Here is a 20,512-nt window from a genome sequence, read left to right as displayed (position 1 = left end):
GGGAGATGCTGAGACAGATCTAGGAAAGAGTAGAGTGATAGTGGCAGCAGCGTTTAGGACAGATTGTAGGGGAGACAGGTGAGAGGCAGGAAGGCCGGACAGCAGGAGGTTACAGTAATCAAGACGGGAAAGAATGAGGGCCTGAGTCAGAGTTTTAGCAGTCGAGTAACAGAGGAAAGGGCGTATCTTTGTTTTATTGCGGAGGAAAAAGTGACAAGTTTTAGAAATGTTTTGAATGTGAGGGGCGAATGTGAGAGAGGAGTCGAGTGTGACCCATAGGCAGCATTCAGGAGATATATATATCTAGTCACAAATGCAGACATAGTATAAGGCAGAGTGAAATATTTTATTATTCTGAGCGTCCAGAAAGACAATTCTATAGGAAACCGATAGGAAAAGGAATATTAGCAGCTTTATTAAATGCAGAGCGGGATCAAAGCTTTTTGTACGGTAAATGTCGTGCTAACGCCTCCCCTCTTTAGGACATTGCATGATTAGCAGGACTATCAGTCACCGCTGAGAAGAGCAAAGTCGCACCCAGAATGCATAGCCTGCCGAGACCGGAGACTGCGTGTCGCTGCTATCTTCCCAGCACAGGATTAAGTGGGAACAGGAGGCAGGTGAGCACCAAAAGTTAAAGGAGATAGAAGAAAATGAGACGTCGCTACAGTGTGGTGCAATGGCAGACACATTTATTAGCTTTAAACTCTAGTATCCCTGCTGTACTTCCTCTGGCTGCTGTACTTCCTCTGGCTGCTGTACTTCCCCTGGCTGCTGTACTTCCTCTGGCTGCTGTACTTCCTCTGGCTGCTGTACTTCCTCTGGCTGCTGTACTTCCTCTACGTGCTGTACTTGTCGCTCTTTTAACTTTTCTGATATTCTGAATATTTGTATCCAAAATCTGTTGACTTCCGGAGGAGATCTTTGTTCCTATAACATGGGAAGTACGGGGTGCAGCACTCGCCTGGGCCTTGTCCTGGCTGATCGTTTTCAGGATATGTACTAGGAGTTCCATTATGTTTGGTTATCCATAACTCAAAGATCCTGCAACAGAAAGGCAAAGATAACTGATACTGTATGTCTTTCTATATGTGCCAAATAAAGTCAATGTTCTCTGCTAACCAACTCTCCATTAACCTACTGACCTCCATTAACCTATCCACAACTATTGACAAATTTCCCTACAATGCCCAACTCTCCACCAGCCTGTTCTCCACTAACCTATACTTCGCTATTCCTCTCTCCATCTCCCTACTCTCGACAAACTCACCCTCCAATGACCCACTCTCCACCAGCCTGTTCTCCACTAACCTATACTTCGCTATTCCTCTCTCCATCTCCCTACTCTCGACAAACTCACCCTCCAATGACCCACTCTCTACCCGTCTGTTTCTACCAACTCGCTTTACACTTCCCGTCTCTACCAACCTGCTCTCTAACCAACACTCTATACTGTACAGAAAAAAATGGTGTAACTGGGCGCTTCTATGCCGAATGGGTTAATAAAATGCAAATGCAACCAATACAAAGTGACTATGGAAAAAACCCATATATGTGTCCGTGTGAATTATTAATATAAGTGCCTCAAAATCAATAAAGTGTATAACCTACACCAGTAATGTGTATAATATGTGAGGGAAAGAAAAATAAAGCAGCTCTGCACCCTTGTATAGGACTGTTCTCTGGTCCCCAAAATGCAGCAGTCTTCCAACTAAGGGAGCGCTCGTAGTTCACATGAAGAATATGAAACTAAGAAATTACAATAAGGGTGTAGCTTAAGGGGTCAGTGAATTTAAACTAAAAACGATGTTGGTCCCACTCACAGATTTGTATAATAAAGACAGCGTATCAGAGATCCACATCTCTCTGATGGGAGCACTACAATGGTCCCTCTTCTTAAATCAGGGCTTTGTATCTAGTTCTGGCTGTTCTCTTTGTGAAACATACTTTCCTCCTATACTTTGATAATACCCTTTTTTTTTCTCCCCGTCTCTAATATTTACCCCCTTCCTCTTCCTGCCCTCATGGCAGCAATTGTACCTCCCACAGGCAAATCTGGCTGAGGAACATTTCTACACGTCCAGCTACAGCCGGGGAAAGTATCTACAAAGGGGTTATACAGCAGAGTTGATTTGTGCTGAAACTTACTTGTCAATGTAACAATGGTGCAGGACAAACATTGGGTCATTGGCAGATATTGGGACTTGGCTCATGGTCCCTCCCAGGTATAAATGGACTAGATTATGCATGTTTCTTTCTAGGGTCGTCCCATCTGATCCCCGCAGGTAACCTGAGCAAAGAGAGAACACAGACACATCAAGAGCCAGTTTTTATCATGTCCCTCTCTTTCTGATCCCATCCCGTCACTGGATCCCAGCTCTCCCTATTTCTGTCAGTAGGTTTATAAAGGAAGTAATATAGGGACAGGAATACAACGGATAAGCAGATGGACCAATGTACAGTACGAGCTGGTAGAAAAGTATCCATGAAGTAAGAATCCGTGACACATTCAGACATTTCTAGTGTTGATTGAAAGTGGTGAGTTTCCACATATCCCAAAATGTTCAAGGAAAATACCTGCATAATTTTATATAAAACAATTTCAGTCCTAACACGTGAACTCAACAAATTCAAAATGAGTATTTCACCTTCCAGGGCATTACGGAAGCTTTGTCTTGCTCCGCTGTCATATGGGGGTCTGTCAAAGACGCTCCACTTGAGTGTGTCTTCCACTTCTTGGAATGAGGGCAGTCTTTTATACAGAGGGTTGGTACCAGGTTTCCTGCGCAGCATTTCCATCTGAGGGTCATTATCAGCCACTGGACAGTAGGCATCCGCGTAGTTATACCCGCTGCAGATGGACTGAAGAACAGGAGAAGAAACAGAGATGGTAATTCTCCCATTGCCTATTTGCTATAACCCTGAACACTGCAGACTATGGCCCTTCCATGTTAATGCCCTCACATAGCCAGCATAGGAAGTAGTCACAGGAACATGCCAGGCATTGATTTGCAGAAAATCTAATAACATCTTGTGATATAATCATTGCGTCTGGATGCTACATAGCTGACAGTGCATAGATTCCAGCGTGCAGGAGGTTAAACTGCTCTGTAGGAGCTTACTGAAGCTGGAGCCAATTAGCAGAACTTCTGAAGGAACAAGAGTTTTAAAAGTCAGGAAGTGGCCTGCACACAGAGACTCTTTCTCCCCAGAGTGGGAGAGAGAGAAAGTTCTCTCCAGTTAGGTGAAGCTGGCTAGCCCAGTCCCCTAGACTCGCTGGACGGTGGTCGCGCAGCCTGTTGGGACTGCCTTGGTTGTAAATCCCAGAAAGAAGGAAGGACACGAGACTGTGCGGAAGTAGGGATGTCCTGCCCAGGATATTGGAACTACAGAGGGATTCTCTGAACTCTCGCAGGGTTCAGAGGGAATTACCTGGAGCCCAAACAGAAACAGATTAGAGCTAAACATTATATTGCTGTGTCTAAAGACTGTATATGTTGCTTACCTATACTAGTATATGTTTTGTGCTGATAACCAGCTTAGCTGGCGGTCCCATTAGAAAGGGCTGGAGCTGTATGTTTAGTCAGTGTCCTATGAAAGAGTAGACGTTTATTTTATGATTTGTTTTGCATTAAAGGGACAGTGAGCCTATTATTGTGTTATTTAACCCCTGTAAATAAACCCAGTGTAAAGAAGTACAAGTTTCCTGCCTTAATCTGGGACTCGAGGTCTTGCAACTTGATGCAGACATCACAATCTTTATTGAGAAAGAACCAACACTTCTGTCTGACTGTAATCTCAGTTTTCTTTTAATAAAGATTTAATTTTGCTGCGAATCTGTATGCTTCATTCAGTAAGTCCCTGACATTGAACCCTGCTGTTAATGCGCTATTGTGTCTGACAATCTCAATCTTGTCTCAGTGAAGCAGTTTCACACAAGAACTTTCCCGCTCTGTTTCCTCCTCGCTGCGTATGTAATCTTACAAGTCCCTCTTTGTACAACTCCCTATATTTATTAAGGGAAAAGAGAGATAAGGGTACAGGATCCATCTGGTACCTGTCCTATGAGGTTGAAGGTGATGTAACTGGCTGAGTGCACCTCAGCAGCAGAGAACAAATTAGGTAGTTTGTCAAAATGAGACGGTAAGGTTAAAAATTGTATCTGTCAGCTATGTTCTTTTCGGTGACTGAATGGGTTAAAACAGTCAAGCTTTATTTTCTCAGAAGACTAGATGGTAAAAGTATTTTATCTGTGGACCAGCTGCCCAGGATATCTATTACATAAGAAATAAGATTATAAGAAACAAGACCACTATTCTTGTTTCTGACCCCATTAGTAGTTATTGACCTTTTATCCTTGTTCTCTACAATTTAGGCCAGATGGTATATGTAATTTTAGATGTATGATCTATACATGGGAACTCAATTTGTAACAGATGTATGAAATTGACACACGATGCATTGTCCTTGCCTTTGGTATAAAAGTTTCCTCTGTGAACATATTAAACAGAAGTAAGAACTCAACCACCTTGTGTGCATTGAATCTTTGCTTCTCTGGGCTCGTAACTATCATATCTGAGACCAGAAGCATATAGCAGCTGCGTGATGAATCTCCCCGGGTCGAGTAAAAGAAGTTACCTGCTCTAAGCTCTGGTCAGGTAGATGGTAACAAATGGTGTCAGAAAAAAGTGGGATTTGCACAGAAAAAAGGTGAGGAAAACGTATTTTATTGTTTCTCACCGTTTCTCTGCGAATCTAAAGAACCTAAATTTTATAGGGCAGAAGAATCGAGGGTTTAAGTCCCTGATTTATATAACAAAGGGTTGGAGTCCCTATTGTTTAATTGAGAATCGAGGGTTTGAATCCCTGATTTATATAACAAAGGGTTGGAGTCCCTATTGTTTAATTGAGAATCGAGGGTTTGAGTCCCTGATTTATATAACAAAGGGTTGGTGTAACTGTTCTTTAATTGAAACGGGCTGTATATGGTGTCTCAGATATGATGGTAATTTAGGATAAGCTAATAATTGTTTAGGTTAAGATGATATTAAGAATGATAAGACTAACCTTATTGTATGTTGTTAAGATAAAATTCCTTTATAAGTTGTTTATGGGATTATAAGTATATGAAGAAATGTACTGTAGTATGAGTTAAAATTACCCTTATGGATGGAAAATGTTGCTAACTGAATTTTTTTACCATTTAAAAAAAATGTATTTCTATCTCCTGCCCATATGATATCGGGACAATTACCTCCATATGCTGCCCTCATTTACCCCAGTGTCTCCATTCCCAAACCCCCTGAGCCCCTTAACCCTTTCTGGGTGACAGGCACTGAAGCAATCTTCAACTAAGAAGTTTTTACGACTTCACTAAGAACCTGACTGAACTGCATCTAGACCTCTGTCAGGGACTGTTCATGGGATGAATGCAGTGTGGCACGGGGATGAACAAGTCCCTCAATTAACACCCAGGCACAGCAACAAAACTGGGATTTTTCTTTTGACAATCTGTCCCCTTCAAGTTAGGTAAGAAGTTGTGTTGAACAAACGGAGAATGTTGGGGAAATAAGATAACTCCAAATTATATTAATAAGGAAAATAAAGGGTTTGTATCCAAATATGTCAAAATCAGCTGTCTTTCTCTCTCAGTTGTCTGCATGAAGCAGCTGCAAGTAGCCCCCACCTTTTTTTCCCTCCAGCTATTTTTTACACAAGGCATAGGAATGTTGTACAAAATCATACTTAGGGCTCTTAGGAGAAACGCAAGACATGCAAACCCAAATTATTTGTGCAACATTAACCGAGCATGAGTGTATATTAAGTTGAAATTAATAATATTTTCCCGTCTGAATTGAAAAGTGGAAAACAAGATTATAGCAGGTATAGGTATCTTTTTCCCTCAGCATGTTTTATTAGATTTTAAGTATAGATATGGTAAAAAGGTTGATTGATTGAGTAATCCCTGTGTGTGCTTGTAAGAATCTGAGTGAATTCTATGTAAAAGTTTTATGCGCATTGAATAATAAGAATACCGGTTTATTGTATGTATACAAAATTACTATTCAGGGACTTGCAAATGCTTCTAAATTAAGAATATAATTAATTGCTCATGTTGAAATTTAATTTTTTAAAGGTGCACACCCCCAATATAATATAAACTAATTAACACTGGGCAGAGGTGAATTTGGGTATCTGTGAAAAAAAAACGATAAAGAAAGGACAAAATTCGGAAAAGTCATTTGACTTTTACCATCTTTTTGTAAACAGTCCAATCACTGGAATAATAAGGATGTTTATCGTACTGGCCAGGCGATTTATTTCCTTAACCAGAATTACAATTCTTTTCCTCTAAATTTCTACAGATAAAATCAGGCAGATTATATTCAAGACACAAAGCTAACTAGAAGCTCAGTATTTTTAAATTAGTTTAAAATAAATAAAAATAAAAAGTTAATTATGATATGGGGAAAAAAAGGATATCTTTATTAATTTAGTCTGCAGTATCAAACTGTTTTGTTTTTCTATTTATTGTAATAGATGAGAAAATATGTGTCTGTTATTTCTGTAAAAGCTGGTTTAATGTATGAGGAGCTGCATATTTCAAGCTGTCACAAATTGTATTGCAGTAACCAGTAATTAACTGTTTTTTTCTGTTACAAGGTTTTGGCAGGAAGCCCAGAGAGTTATTTGAGCTTGGTATATGGCTTGAAATGGAAAAAGGTGTAAATTGACTAATGTAGAGTTCAAATGAACAGAGGACATTAACCTAGAATGAGCAAACTAGTGTCTTGCAGTGGGAACAGGTGGATAAAGTAACCACTAGTCCAATGTAATCAGCACAAAAACCCTAGTGCTGAGGTACGTATAAGTGTGCAGACCCTGAAATAGCAGTAAAGCAACGGACAAGGAAAACGGACCCTAGCCAGGTCTGCCAGTATACTAGAGGGTTCTATGTGGAATTATTTTTCTGCAAAGTTGATCAAATATTTAATATTTTATCATTTTTAGCCATCTTTTTCTCAACTGTGTCCCACCTTTAAATCTGTGTCTATAAGTTTTTATGCTACAGGTTGTTCTTTCAGCAAACCAGATGTTATTTGGTGTTCTAAAAGTTTCTGTCAGAAGACTATAGCAGATTATATTTATATTCAGTAGGGTTCTTTTTGTTGAGATTTTTAATGTAAATTTTATACCCAAAGGTTTCAGGTTAGTTTTGCTATACATCAAGCAATTCCATTAAGGTTATGCTTTAAATGCTGTTATCCTTTATGTGATATTGTTCACATGTAATAAAAGTGAACAAAAGGAGGGTGTTATTGCTGTTATTATTGCTGGCTGCCCCTGAAACCGTATGGCAAGGGCTGAGAGTGTCAGCTCTTGGGTCTAATATTGTACCTAACTGTGTTGCCTATAATTTTTCCCTTTTATACTGTCCCCCATATGGGTATAAAATAGGAATTGTGTATGTAGGGTTAACTGTGTAAGCCCAGTGGGCTAGTTAATGCATTCTCTGTGTATTCCCTTTACCTCATGGGCCTGCAGCTGTCTGTGCAGCCTTATAAGTGGATTGCCTTGTATGGGTGGCCTCTTATGAGAAATAGCTGCAGGGCAGAGATTTAGGCCTTGCCCCCGCTGCCTACTACAGCGTCCGCTGTGGCGGACGCTGCGCTCACGAGAGCCCTCCCCGCAATGGCGCCGGGCCCGCTGCGAGGGGGGGCGCAGCGCTCGCGCGAGAGCTTCTCCTGCTCTCAACAGAATTGATAGCAGGACTCGCGTCGAGCGATTAGGCACGCCCCCCAGCGGTTCAGCCAATGAGGGCGAACCTGCCGGGTGATGTCATGGCCGCGCCCCGTCACTCCTCTGCCACGCCCCCCCCCGGTCTCTTCTCCTGCAGTGAGCTGCAGACCGGGGAATCGGCTGAACGCGCCGCCAAAAGCGCGGGCGCGCGTTACAGCGGAGAGACCGGGGCCTTAGCCTAAGGTATTCTTAGCTGGGTCTTAGAGAATGTTTCAGAACCCCACATGATAGGTGCAAATGGTGGAGTGCAAGCTCTTGTGTCTACATGTTGGTTTTATGTGTTTTAAACCTACAATGCATTGTGTTTGTCCTGTGATTTAAACCCAGGTTAGGTGACAAAAGGCAGTGTGAATTAGCATGTGAATTACATGTGAATAAGCATTCCAATGCCCCAGCTCAGATATGGATGGCCTGAAAGTGAACTGACCCTGTTATTCCCTATGTCATATTCCCTTAGCAGAACTGTGAAATTTCTTGTGTGTCAGTTTTAGGGGGATATTTGGGTGGAAATATAATTATTTTGGTTGCAGGAGTTGTGGGGCCAAAGTGCTGGTGGTCATTTAATTTTCCCCAGCAAGCAGGCATGAGCTGACGGTACGCAGGGTGAATTACACCAGGGCTTCCCTGTGTCCCCCTGACTTCTGGATTTTGAGCCCAAATCCCCCCAAGTTATTTCCCTAATAAGTATAAGGTTCCCCAAAGTATATTATCTGTTTCTTGTGTTTGTGTTTTCGAGGTCTTATCCGAATAAACCGCAGTTTGTTTTTCTGCCTGTTTTGCTTTGTGACCGATCCCTTAAATATAAAGGTGTATTTGGCCTGGCCTAATGTGACAATCAGAAATAATTTTTTTCTCATGGGAAGACCAATGGTCACCCCAGGTACCTTTTAGATTTAATGTTGTATGATTATGCTCTAAACAGACGATTTTAATCAGCGTCTATTGTGTGAAACTAATGCAATTGTCTGAGTGTCTCATGTCTAAGTGCAGTCCTTCCAATTAGATGAAGATAAAGCGCTTTTGTGTCACCTTTTCATCTGAAGTGGAGAGGCCCATTCCAGATTCTATGCCGTCAGATTATTTTTCCTGGATCCATGTTACACAAGTGCACCCACAGTCGCTTCAAAATTAAACCTCAATACAGAAGGGAAGGCCTAAAGACACAGTTATTTTCAGTTGGTGTTTTGGGTCACAATAAAACCCGGCACTAACCAAAGAAGGAGAGAGGTTCATAGGCAGAAAATCCTGACCTCAACATTTGAACTTTGAACTTTGAACTTTCTAATAACCCTTTTTTACAGGTTTTATTATTTTAATTACAATGTTTATTCTATTAGGTTTATATAAGTAGTGTCCACATGAAGATGATAAGGAAGGAACATCTATAGCTTGTTTAGCCATAATTTTTCTGTATGGGTTTTTATTATTCTGTGTACAGTATAGAATATATGTACACCTTCTTGTTATATAATGGAATCCAGGTAAACAAAGCCCACATCTTATGTGCAATGTAACCTAATGTACTATCCATACCCAATAGGTTGCACCCCAGGAACACGAGAGTTATATTTAACCCCTTGGAAAAAGACAAGATGCTATAAAATATTTGTAGAACTATATATATATATATAAGAAATTGGTTACGGAGGGAGTAGAAATACGACTTTGCCCTAGGGAAGTTATTGACTCTGTGATAGAAGGATAGATAAAGTATTATCCTGCAACTAGACCAGGTTATGTTATTTGGGAAAAGTGATTCCAGTGTTTGAAGGTAGAGATGAGGGTTGGATTTGTTGGGGCTTGGTAGTTGGATTATTTTGCTGGGAGCGAAGCTAGTGGATGTTTTTGTACGTGTGTCTGTCCTACTCATTACTCTCTATATATGTGTTATGAACAGCAAAACTTTGGACATGAAGTGCATTGCAACCCCCCCACCGATGCTATGTCTCTTTTTGGTGATGAAAATGTCAGCAGTCCCCCAGAAGAAGAAACCAAAAAAGAAATCACCTGGGCCAATACAATGGCCAGAAAGGAATCAAGTTATGCACTATGGGACTATTTTTTGGTCCGGCAGGACTATGATATGGTTAACCGTTCTTTAAAAAGACTGTCTCTAAAGGATAAGAGGAGGCTGAGAAAATTGGATATGAGGAAGGTGGGAAGGTCACCCAAGGGCGTGTGTCAACCACAAGGAAAGGATCACAAGTCAGCCATTTTGTCCATGGTAGCCATTTTGTCTGTTCCGATATTCTGAGTAAATGTAGTATGTAAGATGTATGTGTTGTGCAGTCGCTCCTAGGAAATCTTCATCCCCACCAATCCCCACTTATTCTCAGAAATAGAATTTGCCCGCTTTTCAAATAATGTCCACCCTACCTAAGCAAAGAATACGAAATTGAATGGCATTAATTATTAAAAGTAGCTCAGTTAAGAGAGTTACGGGAGGTCTAATACCTTTTCATGAATGCAAAAGGGGATTTCTTAGTAGTCAAAATAGATGCCATTTTTACCGATACTAAAGACACTATTTTAAGGCTCAGTATAAATAGCAACAAATTAGAGCAACAGTATTGCAAAATTGTATGACACTAGATTATCTGTTGGTAGCACAAGGAGGGGTTTGTAAGTTAGTGGGTAAAGAATGTTGTGCTTATATTAACACCAAATCAAAAAGCATACACCGTGATATAGACACTCTAGCAGAAATTCAATCTAGAATGCGAGAGGAACCAAAAGGGTTCGATTGGACCTTTTGCCTTGGAAATTGGCTAGGTGTATTGGGAATTAAATTCTTTACGGAATTGGGATAATTGCATGTTTATTACTTTGTGTGTATATGTTAATCCAAATGACTAGATGTATAATCAGCTCTATTTTTGCCAAAGAAAGCTGCTTCTGCTTCTACTGTAGATCTATGTATATGTCTCCCACAATGAGAGTGAGAAATACCAATAGTCTTGGTACTCGTCAACCACCCATATGTTCATCCCTGATTATCAAACGAGATACCTAAAAGAGATCGGTTTATGCATTCCCATGGTCTCTTGGAGGTTTCTCTCTTGGAGTTTTTCCTCTCCTGAGTGGTGTGTAGAAGAATAAATGGGCCTGGTCGATTGGATTGTTCTTCCAGAACAAAAGGAAGGCATGTAAGGTTAAAAATTGTATCTGTCAGCTATGTTCTTTTCAGGGACTGAATGGGTTAAAACAGTAAAGCTTTATTTTCTCAGAAGATTAGATGGTAAAAGTATTTCAGCTTTGGACCAGCTGTCCCAGAATATCTATTACATAAGAAATAAGATTATAAGAAACAAGACCACTAGTCTTGTTTCTGACCCCATTAGTAGTTATTGACCTTTTATCCTTGTTCTCTACAATTTAGGCCAGATGGTATATGTAATTTTAGATGTATGATCTATACATGGGAACTCAATTTGTAACAGATGTATGAAATTGACACACGATGCATTGTCCTTGCCTTTGGTATAAAAGTTTCCTCTGTGAACATATTAAACAGAAGTAAGAACTCAACCACCTTGTGTGCATTGAATCTTTGCTTCTCTGGGCTTGTAACTATCATATCTGAGACCAGAAGCATATAGCAGCTGCGTGATGAATCTCCCCGAGTCGAGTAAAAGAAGTTGCCTACTCTAAGGTCTGGTCAGGTAGATGGACCTAACAGAGCAAAACTAAGATGTTCCTGGACTCTCCATCCATACAATATAATTATAGAATTACATAGGTACATGACTCATGTTTGGTGTTCATGGACACATAGGTAAAACATTGGTTTAATATCTCTGCTTTCACCTTATCAATAATAATCGTTTTACCCATTGAACCCTGAAAGGGGCCTCTGTTCTAATCCTTTCAGTATTCATGTACTTGGGATTGATTTCACTTTAAATTGCAATCTCTTTATTTCTAATGTTTGCCGTTCTGATGGCCCTTTTGCCATTTCTGTTTGAAGTTGGGAATTAGAAATAAAACATCACTCACCCTCCAGGAACCAAAGTAGGAATATGGGTTAAGGATCCCCTGCACATCGTTATCTCCTAGGAAGTCGTTAGTACACATTGAGCAGTTGTTCTCTCCGCGCCAATCATAATATGGAAGAGCAAAGTATTCATTACTGGTCAAAAGCTGGATTTGTCTCTCTAAAAAGAGGAGACCCAGGCGATGCCAGCCAGGAAAAGCAGGGCCTTGATGGGCATAGTTATGTGAGCCATCAAAGGAGCTATTTGTCATGATTGGCTTCATAGAGTAGTAATGAATCCAGGCGAAGATATTATAGATGGTAGCATCCACAAAGCGATACGTGTCTCGGTGATGTCTGTCTCCAGTGGTCAGGACAACAAAGTCTTTGCTCTTTGTGGTCTTTGCTAGTGCCAAATAACTAAAGAATCTTTTCCTCTCCAGTAACGACAGCTCACGGATCTCTCTCCGAACCACAGTCTTTTTCAGATCACATTCCTCTCCATGGAAGCCGTTTCTGCAGTCACCGCAGTTGAAACCGCTGTAGTTTCCGAAGCATTCACATGTTTTGTCATAATAGTGTAAGGGCCAGCCCAGGCGGTCATCATCATACTGGGGAACTTTACCAGCTGCAAATGGGACAAAAACCACCCAATTCCGACATTTACCCCTCCCTGAGCGGGAACCACAGGGACTTCCATCCTCCCAGGCCGGGCAGCAGCTCTTGCTCCTTATTGCTTCATCTGTGGTGCAGACTCTGGGGAACTGGCTGTGCACTGCGCTGAGGCAGAGGGTGAGGAAGGTACAGAGGAGAATCATGGCTTCCTACAGCTACCAGCAAACCTGTGTATGGAGAGAGAGAGTGTGTTATATAGAGGCCTCCCTGAGACCTCTGCTTCCCCAGGAGCCGAGGACATGTCTGAAGCCAGTGGCATAATGTTTTTTGGTAGGAGCACTCATGGTGCCATGGTCTATGTGCCTGTGATGGTGAGGGGGTACCCAGGCATAAATAAAGGTATTATGCCTGGTTGGGTGCCCCTGAGCAATATTGGGGAATTGTGAGTACCAATTGTGGTATATAACTGATTGTATAATAAAGGTGTATGTGCATTTTTACTGTTCCAGGAGTGATAACCAGCGGAGATGTGCAGGGCGTGAGTCTCAGGGGTGATTTTACGGTAAAATGTTGTCGGGTGTGCTTGGGTAGAAGGGGGCCAGTGTTACGGGTTACCTGAAACATGCACTCAGGAATCCCCCTAGATTCCTGAGGACATGAGTGTCATGGGAGAGGGTGTTTGGCCTGGTATTAAAGGGGTTACACCCCATTTGGCCACCCCCTGCTCTCACTTTGGAAGCAAGGGGTTAACTGGACTGCGGTCCAGTATAGTGTTTTTACCCTACTTCAGCACCCAAATGTGTATTCCCCTGTAAATGTGTATATTTCCCATTCCAGTGTCTGCACCAACACATACACTGGGATTGATGCGGGAGGGAAAGGGTTAATAGTTAAGGAGTGATTATAGCCCTTTGTTCCACTTTCCCGCATTTGCAGGCTCCATTTTGCAGCTCACCATAGGTCGCCGTTGCAGCTCCATACGATCTTTTGGGGAAACTGGCGATTTGGGCCCATTTTCATTAGAAGACCTGCAGGTGGCGCCCGAGAGGAGGAGCGGCGGTTCCCCATTGTAAGTCAATGAAGCCATTCATTTCAATTGGGATTCCTCAACACCGACCTCCAGGAACGGGTTGGCAGCCATCCAAACCGCAGACCGCAGAAGCGGATACAATATATAAAAAAGAGCTTTGATCACACTAGATCAAGTTCAATCACAATTGAAATGTGGGAAACTTGGGTTCTAGGGCATCCAGAAATAAAGTTCTTCTTGCCCCTAGACCCTAGGAACCCCCTCACTCGACCCCAACCGGGTCCGAGAATCAAGGACCCCCGTAAAGGGTTGCGCTCGCCACGAGGGTCGCGCCATTGACTCTAATGGGAGCGGAGGTCCCATTGAATCCTATGGCGGCGCCGGCCCATGCATTTCCTATGGCGGCACCGGCCATAGTGATTCTAATGGAGGAAAGTCCGAAAGTGTGAAAAGTGTAAGCCTATATCTCCGGTTCTGTGAGTACCAGAGGGCTGGGATTCTTGTTCTGTATTCAGTTAATACTAATAACAAATACATAAAAAATGCCAATAGGGGACAATGAACCTTGGGCAGTTTCTGCCACTATTTGTGTTCTTGCCTATATAATATGGTGTTTGGCAACCTAATGTAATGTGTGGCTGTTCAATACATATGTCACTTTACTGTGCCAGGACATGACGATATAAAACCCGTCACACGCAGTGTTACACTCCATGCGGGCAATTGCCTGAATAAGTGATAGCAAAGAGGAGATAACCAAGACCTGTACATACAGATAAATGCTGCTGTATGCGCTGGGATTCATCTCTCATCACACCAGGTTATTATTTCTGTGACTTCATATTATTTCCCACTCGTACATCTCCCATTGTGATGACACTGCCCTTGTTTTTCTCAGTTTACGGTTACCCCGACGTGTCCTCTGATTTCCCCCAATACAACCCCCACACGAGAGGCTCCCACCTCCTCCAAACTTAGACTGTCCGTTCCATAGAGCAGGGACCTGAGTTTGCTTTTCCATGCACATCAATGTTTGTATTATTGGAACTGATGCAGACAGTTGCAGATTATCACTGCCCCTGTCACTAGCCTTTCTGGTATTCTGTTTCACCACTTGCTGCGCTAACGTTACCAGTAAATCCCATGGAGTTTGCTAATATGCAGGGACGTGTTGGGGTTCGTACACCCAGAGAGATCTCAAACGGCCAGATTCACTTTGAATTCCTAAACCATCACTATTAACCATCCCCTGCATCCTATTTACCTCCAATCCCACACATAATGTAGCACAAATACATTGGGAAATGTTGTATTACACGCTGCTGCCTGGTAATAAAGTATTTAACCGGGGGTCAGTATTTATAGCACGTGGGTCCCTGAATAACCCTGTTATGTGGTTACATTTTGTAGGGAAATGTGGGGTTTTTGCTTTGTCTGGGGGTTCCTGAACCTCCTATTTCCCTTTCCTGCACTTATTTGTTGTTATGAGAGGGACTGGCGACTCTTCCTTTGCCTTCTCCATAGATCCCTATGATATGTTTGACCCCTCCCTCTCACCTGGTCATTTGGGAGAATATTGACCCAGGGGGGTTTTTGGAATAGAAATTCTGATCCCAACTAGCTGTAAAAGTGCAAAAGGGGCATCGGGTTTTAAGTGATTTATTTGTAAGGTTCAGCAAATGTGTTCGATAACAATGTGTTCAATAACAATGTGTTCAATAACAATGTGTTCAATAACAATGTGTTCAATAACAATGTGTTCAATAACAATGTGTTCAATAACAATGTGTTCAATAACAATGTGTTCAATAACAATGTGTTCCCCTGTAGCTGCAGTAGTCCTTTTTTGATCACCAGAGACCTGTAACTATGGCAATGCCTTTCTTGTAGGTCTTGTTCCATCTCACGGTATCTCGTTCATGTCTTGTATTTTTAAGTTAATGGTCATGGGGAACTCAACATAATACCCTATTTCCTCAATTCTAAGACGCACCTTTTTTCGATTTTCACATGTCTGAAATCGGGGTGCGTCTTAGAATCGATGTACTGCAGATGGTTGAAGATGGACAGCGGGCGGGAGTGCGGTGGTGGCAGCAGGACAGGTCCCAAGTCTGCAGGTGAATGAAGATAAGAAGACAGCGGGCGTGCGGTGGCGGCGGCGGCAGGAGATCATAATAGCAGGAGAGCTGAGCAGGAGCAGAGCGGCATAGGGGAACGGCTTGGGAGGTGCACACTGTAACCGGAAGTCAGACACAGGTCAACTTCCGGTGTTACATAGTGCACCTCCCAAGCCGTTCCCCTATGCCGCTCTGCTCCTGCTCAGCTCTCCTGCTATTATGATCTCCTGCCGCTGCACTCCACTGCACGCCCGCTGTCTTCTTATCTTCATTCACCTGCAGACTTTGGACCTGTCCTGCACACCCACCCGCTGTCCATCTTCAACCATCTGCAGTCGTGGGACCTCTCCTGCCACCACCGCCCGCTTCATCCTCCGCTGACATGGGACCTCTCCTGAAACATGGTAAGTGAAAAAGTAATTTTCCTCGATTATAAGTGCCAAATCGATGATGCATCTTACAATCGAAGGCGTCTTACAATCGAGGAAATACGGTAATAATAATAATAATAATAATCACAGAAGCCTTATGGATTTACTGTGTGGGAGATATATATATATATATATATAGCTGTGTGTTATTCCAGTTATTGCCATCAGAGGGCAGCACTGACAGCCTCACCTACCACTGACAGCTGTGTGTTAATCCAGTTATTGCCATCAGAGGGCAGCACTGACAGCCTCACCTACCACTGACAGCTGTGTGTTATTCCAGTTATTGCCATCAGAGGGCAGCACTGACACTATCACCTACCACTGACAGCTGTGTGTTATTCCTCGATTGTAAGTGCCAAATCGATGATGCATCTTACAATCGAAGGCGTCTTACAATCGAGGAAATACAGTAATAATAATAATAATAATAATCACAGAAGCCTTATGGATTTACTGTGTGGGAGATATATATATATATATATATATATATATATATATATATATATATATATATATATAGCTGTGTGTTATTCCAGTTATTGCCATCAGAGGGCAGCACTGACAGCCTCACCTACCACTGACAGCTGTGTGTTATTCCAGTTATTGCCATCAGAGGGCAGCACTGACAGCCTCACCTAGCACCTCAGTGACAGCGGTGTGTTATTCCAGTTATTGCCATCAGAGGGCAGCACTGACACCACCACCTAGCACCTCACTGACAGCTGTGTGTTATTCCAGTTATTGCCATCAGAGGGCAGCACTGACACCATCACCTAGCACCTCACTGACAGCTGTGTGTTATTCCAGTTAAGGCCATCAGAGGGCAGCACTGACACCATCACCTAGCACCTCACTGACAGCTGTGTGTTATTCCAGTTATTGCCATCAGAGGGCAGCAGTGACAGCCTCACCTAGCACCTCACTGACAGCTGTGTGTTATTCCAGTTATTGCCATCGGAGGGCAGCACTGACACCATCACCTAGCACCTCACTGACAGCTGTGTGTTATTCCAGTTATTGCCATCAGAGGGCAGCACTGACAGCATCACCTAGCACCTCACTGACAGCTGTGTGTTATTCCAGTTATTGCCATCGGAGGGCAGCAGTGACAGCCTCACCTAGCACCTCACTGACAGCTGTGTGTTATTCCAGTTATTGCCATCAGAGGGCAGCAGTGACAGCCTCACCTAGCACCTCACTGACAGCTGTGTGTTTTTCCAGTTATTGCCATCAGAGGGCAGCAGTGACAGCCTCACCTAGCACCTCACTGACAGCTGTGTGTTATTCCAGTTATTGCCATCAGAGGGCAGCACTGACACCATCACCTAGCACCTCACTGACAGCTGTGTGTTATTCCAGTTATTGCCATCGGAGGGCAGCACTGACACCATCACCTAGCACCTCACTGACAGCTGTGTTATTCCAGTTATTGCCATCAGAGGGCAGCACTGACAGCCTCACCTAGCACCTCACTGACAGCTGTGTGTTATTCCAGTTATTGCCATCAGAGGGCAGCACTGACACCATCACCTAGCACCTCACTGACAGCTGTGTTATTCCAGTTATTGCCATCAGAGGGCAGCACTGACAGCATCACCTAGCACCTCACTGACAGCTGTGTGTTATTCCAGTTATTGCCATCGGAGGGCAGCAGTGACAGCCTCACCTAGCACCTCACTGACAGCTGTGTGTTATTCCAGTTATTGCCATCAGAGGGCAGCAGTGACAGCCTCACCTAGCACCTCACTGACAGCTGTGTGTTTTTCCAGTTATTGCCATCAGAGGGCAGCACTGACACCATCACCTAGCACCTCACTGACAGCTGTGTTATTCCAGTTATTGCCATCAGAGGGCAGCACTGACAGCCTCACCTAGCACCTCACTGACAGCTGTGTGTTATTCCAGTTATTGCCATCAGAGGGCAGCACTGACACCATCACCTAGCACCTCACTGACAGCTGTGTTATTCCAGTTATTGCCATCAGAGGGCAGCACTGACAGCCTCACCTAGCACCTCACAGACGTGTGATTATTAGAGAGAATTTATACTGCAGACTGTGTTATCATTATCTCTCCGCACCCTGCGTCTCTCCCAGGGAGAGGGAGGAGAAATAAATGCATTAAGTGCAGCACGAGAGTCATATACAAGGAATGCATAGGAAGCAGACAAAGCCTTGGAAACCGGCACAATGAAAGGTGCATGGGGGTTATGCACGAATGTGTGATAGTGCCGATCAGGCAGTACCGCACATAGGGGCTCATTAACTAAACTTCCATATAGAGCAATAATGCAGTTATGTGCCCTTTTAGAGCGATATTGCATGGGTAGCTATTCACAAAGCTTCGATAACAGGACAACATTGCAAAAAAACTGCTATAACAAGCCGTGCGGTAGCAAAATATCTGCCCAAACGCACATTTTCTGCCAGTAACTGCTATTCACTAAACTCCGATATGCAAATTGTGCTGTAAAAAATGCATTCTTTCCTCGCATCCCAAAGGAGGATGAGATCAGATTTGCGATGTGCATATCAGGGAGTTTATGTTTACTGCATAGGGTTGAATCCGGGGGTCTCCGGAGCTGACCCGCATTCATTTTCGCTCCGGATACCCCCGGATTTAATCGTATGTAATAAAATTTAAATTGTAGCCAGTTTCATTACCTTAGCGGCTAACCGCAAAGGTAGTGAAGGGGTTAAATAGCAGGCACTGCTTTGTTGTTGGTACAGGCAGTGAGGGAAGATTGTAGTTGCCCCAGGGTGGGTGTTTAGGCCTTGTGGGAGGGTTGCAGTAGAAGTTAACCCCTTCATTAGCTCAGCGGTCAAAATCACTAAGGTAATGAAGGGGCTAACCCATTGCACTACCCTCTCGCACGGCCTAAACACCCACCCTGGGGAACTACCACATGCTGTGTGTGTGTACGCAGAGGCGCGCTGTGTGCGTAGAGGCACGCTGTGTGTACGTAGAGGCGCGCAGTGTGTACATAGAGGCGCGCTGTGTGTGTGTAGAGGCGCGCTGTGTACATAGAGGCGCGCTGTGTACCTAAAGGCGCGCTGTGTACATAGAGGCGCGCTGTGTGTGTGTAGAGGCGCGCTGTGTGTGTAGAGGCGCGCTGTGTACATAGAGGCGCGCTGTGTGTGTGTATAGGCGGTGGGTGATGTATGTAGAGGCGCTGTGTGTGAGTGTATAGGCGGTGGGCGATGTATGTAGAGGTGCTGTGTGTATGTAGAGGCGCTGTGTGTATAGGTGCTATGTATATGTACAGGTGCAATGTTACCTGTAAGCTTTGGGTGCCTGTCTCCTCTCTGCCGCTGTCTCAGGACTGGCTGATCTTGGCACTGTGGTCCCCATGTTTATAAACTCTCCGGGGAGCGGTGCCAGGCGTGAATCTCTCCGGGGAGCGGTGCCAGGCGTGTATCGCCCTCAGGACCACGGAAGTCTGGACATATTTAGATAAATGCTAATTCCTCCCAAACAGCCCAGAGGCTTCAGGAGAGATTGACGTTTCTTAATTGCAGGTTTTGCAAATAGCAATAATACTGTAATTATTTACTACAAGATGAGGTAATAATGCAGAATTAATTATTATGCAAGGCATCAATCCCGATAAAATAAAAATAAACCTTCCCAGTGTTTTCACAAACTGGTCCTACTGTTCGCGCTCGCTGTGGATATGAAGGTAAGTGACTATATGAGTCCACAGGTCACAATGCATCTCTACCACTCTCAGGTGGATTCATCCTGGATTATCCCCAACTCTATAACAACCTCCTTTAGAGATAAACAGGGGACCAACAATAAGAAAAATAATACAATTTTATTAACTACAAAATGTGTGATATATATATATATATATACAGTGATTGTGTTTAAAAATCCTCCTTGGGTAGCAGTATATGCAATATTGTGTAGGTAGTTACAGATAGTATAGTTACAGATGCAGCCACCAGTATCCGATCACTTGCCTGGGTACAAACGAAGGCATCTCACCGTATATGCCTCAACATATCTGTGAGATTCCTAGTGGCCCCTGGGATTAACACAGCGGGGGTCCCTGCAGTCCCATTCAGTTTGATTCAGTTTGAATGGGACTGCAGGGACCCCCGCTGTGTTAATCCGATGGGCCATTAGGAATCTCACAGAAACGTTGAGGCATTTACAGTGAGATTGCCCCAGATTTTCCAAGGCAAGTGATCTAGGGGGGAAGTCTCTAACCTCAACTAGGTGCGGGGAGCCTGCTTCAGAAGACTTATCCTATCCGCTTCACGTTCCCGTGCTTCTCCGCTGAGATCAGTGTTTGTCTGTGCTCTTTTACACAAAGCACTTTTGAATGTCCCACCAGCCGTGTCGCTGATCAGCTCCAAAGATGTCCTTTGCTTGTCTCCGCTCGACGGGCTTCTCCGGCGCTTCTCCGTCAAGCGCTGTGCTGTTCCACACAGAGCACTTTTGAAATGCCCGCCAGCCGAGTCTCCGATCGACTCCAGAGATTGTCTGGTTCTCTGCCCCGGCCGCGCTCCTTACATAGACCCCACTGGCTATCCTT

The 20,512-nt window shown here is 43.5% G+C and overlaps 1 protein-coding gene across 1 annotated transcript; it reads right to left on the bottom strand.

Moving 5' to 3' along the window:
• Window positions 1-327: 327 nt before the first annotated feature.
• On the bottom strand, window positions 328-19,381 carry LOC142473288 (tyrosinase-like). The gene is made up of 5 exons (XM_075580491.1): window positions 19,247-19,381; window positions 11,797-12,615; window positions 2,649-2,862; window positions 2,149-2,290; window positions 328-1,044 (listed from the first exon to the last, which is right to left on the bottom strand). Exons 2-5 carry the CDS (start codon window positions 12,589-12,591, stop codon window positions 864-866), a joined length of 1,332 nt encoding a protein of 443 aa, XP_075436606.1. The 5' UTR covers window positions 12,592-12,615; window positions 19,247-19,381; the 3' UTR covers window positions 328-863.
• Window positions 19,382-20,512: the final 1,131 nt, after the last annotated feature.

Source organism: Ascaphus truei (assembly GCF_040206685.1).
Source record: "Ascaphus truei isolate aAscTru1 chromosome 2 unlocalized genomic scaffold, aAscTru1.hap1 SUPER_2_unloc_5, whole genome shotgun sequence".
Taxonomy (NCBI): domain Eukaryota; kingdom Metazoa; phylum Chordata; class Amphibia; order Anura; family Ascaphidae; genus Ascaphus; species Ascaphus truei.
The sequence above is the reverse complement of the archived record's forward strand: the minus strand, read 5'-3'. Positions and strand labels throughout refer to the sequence as shown.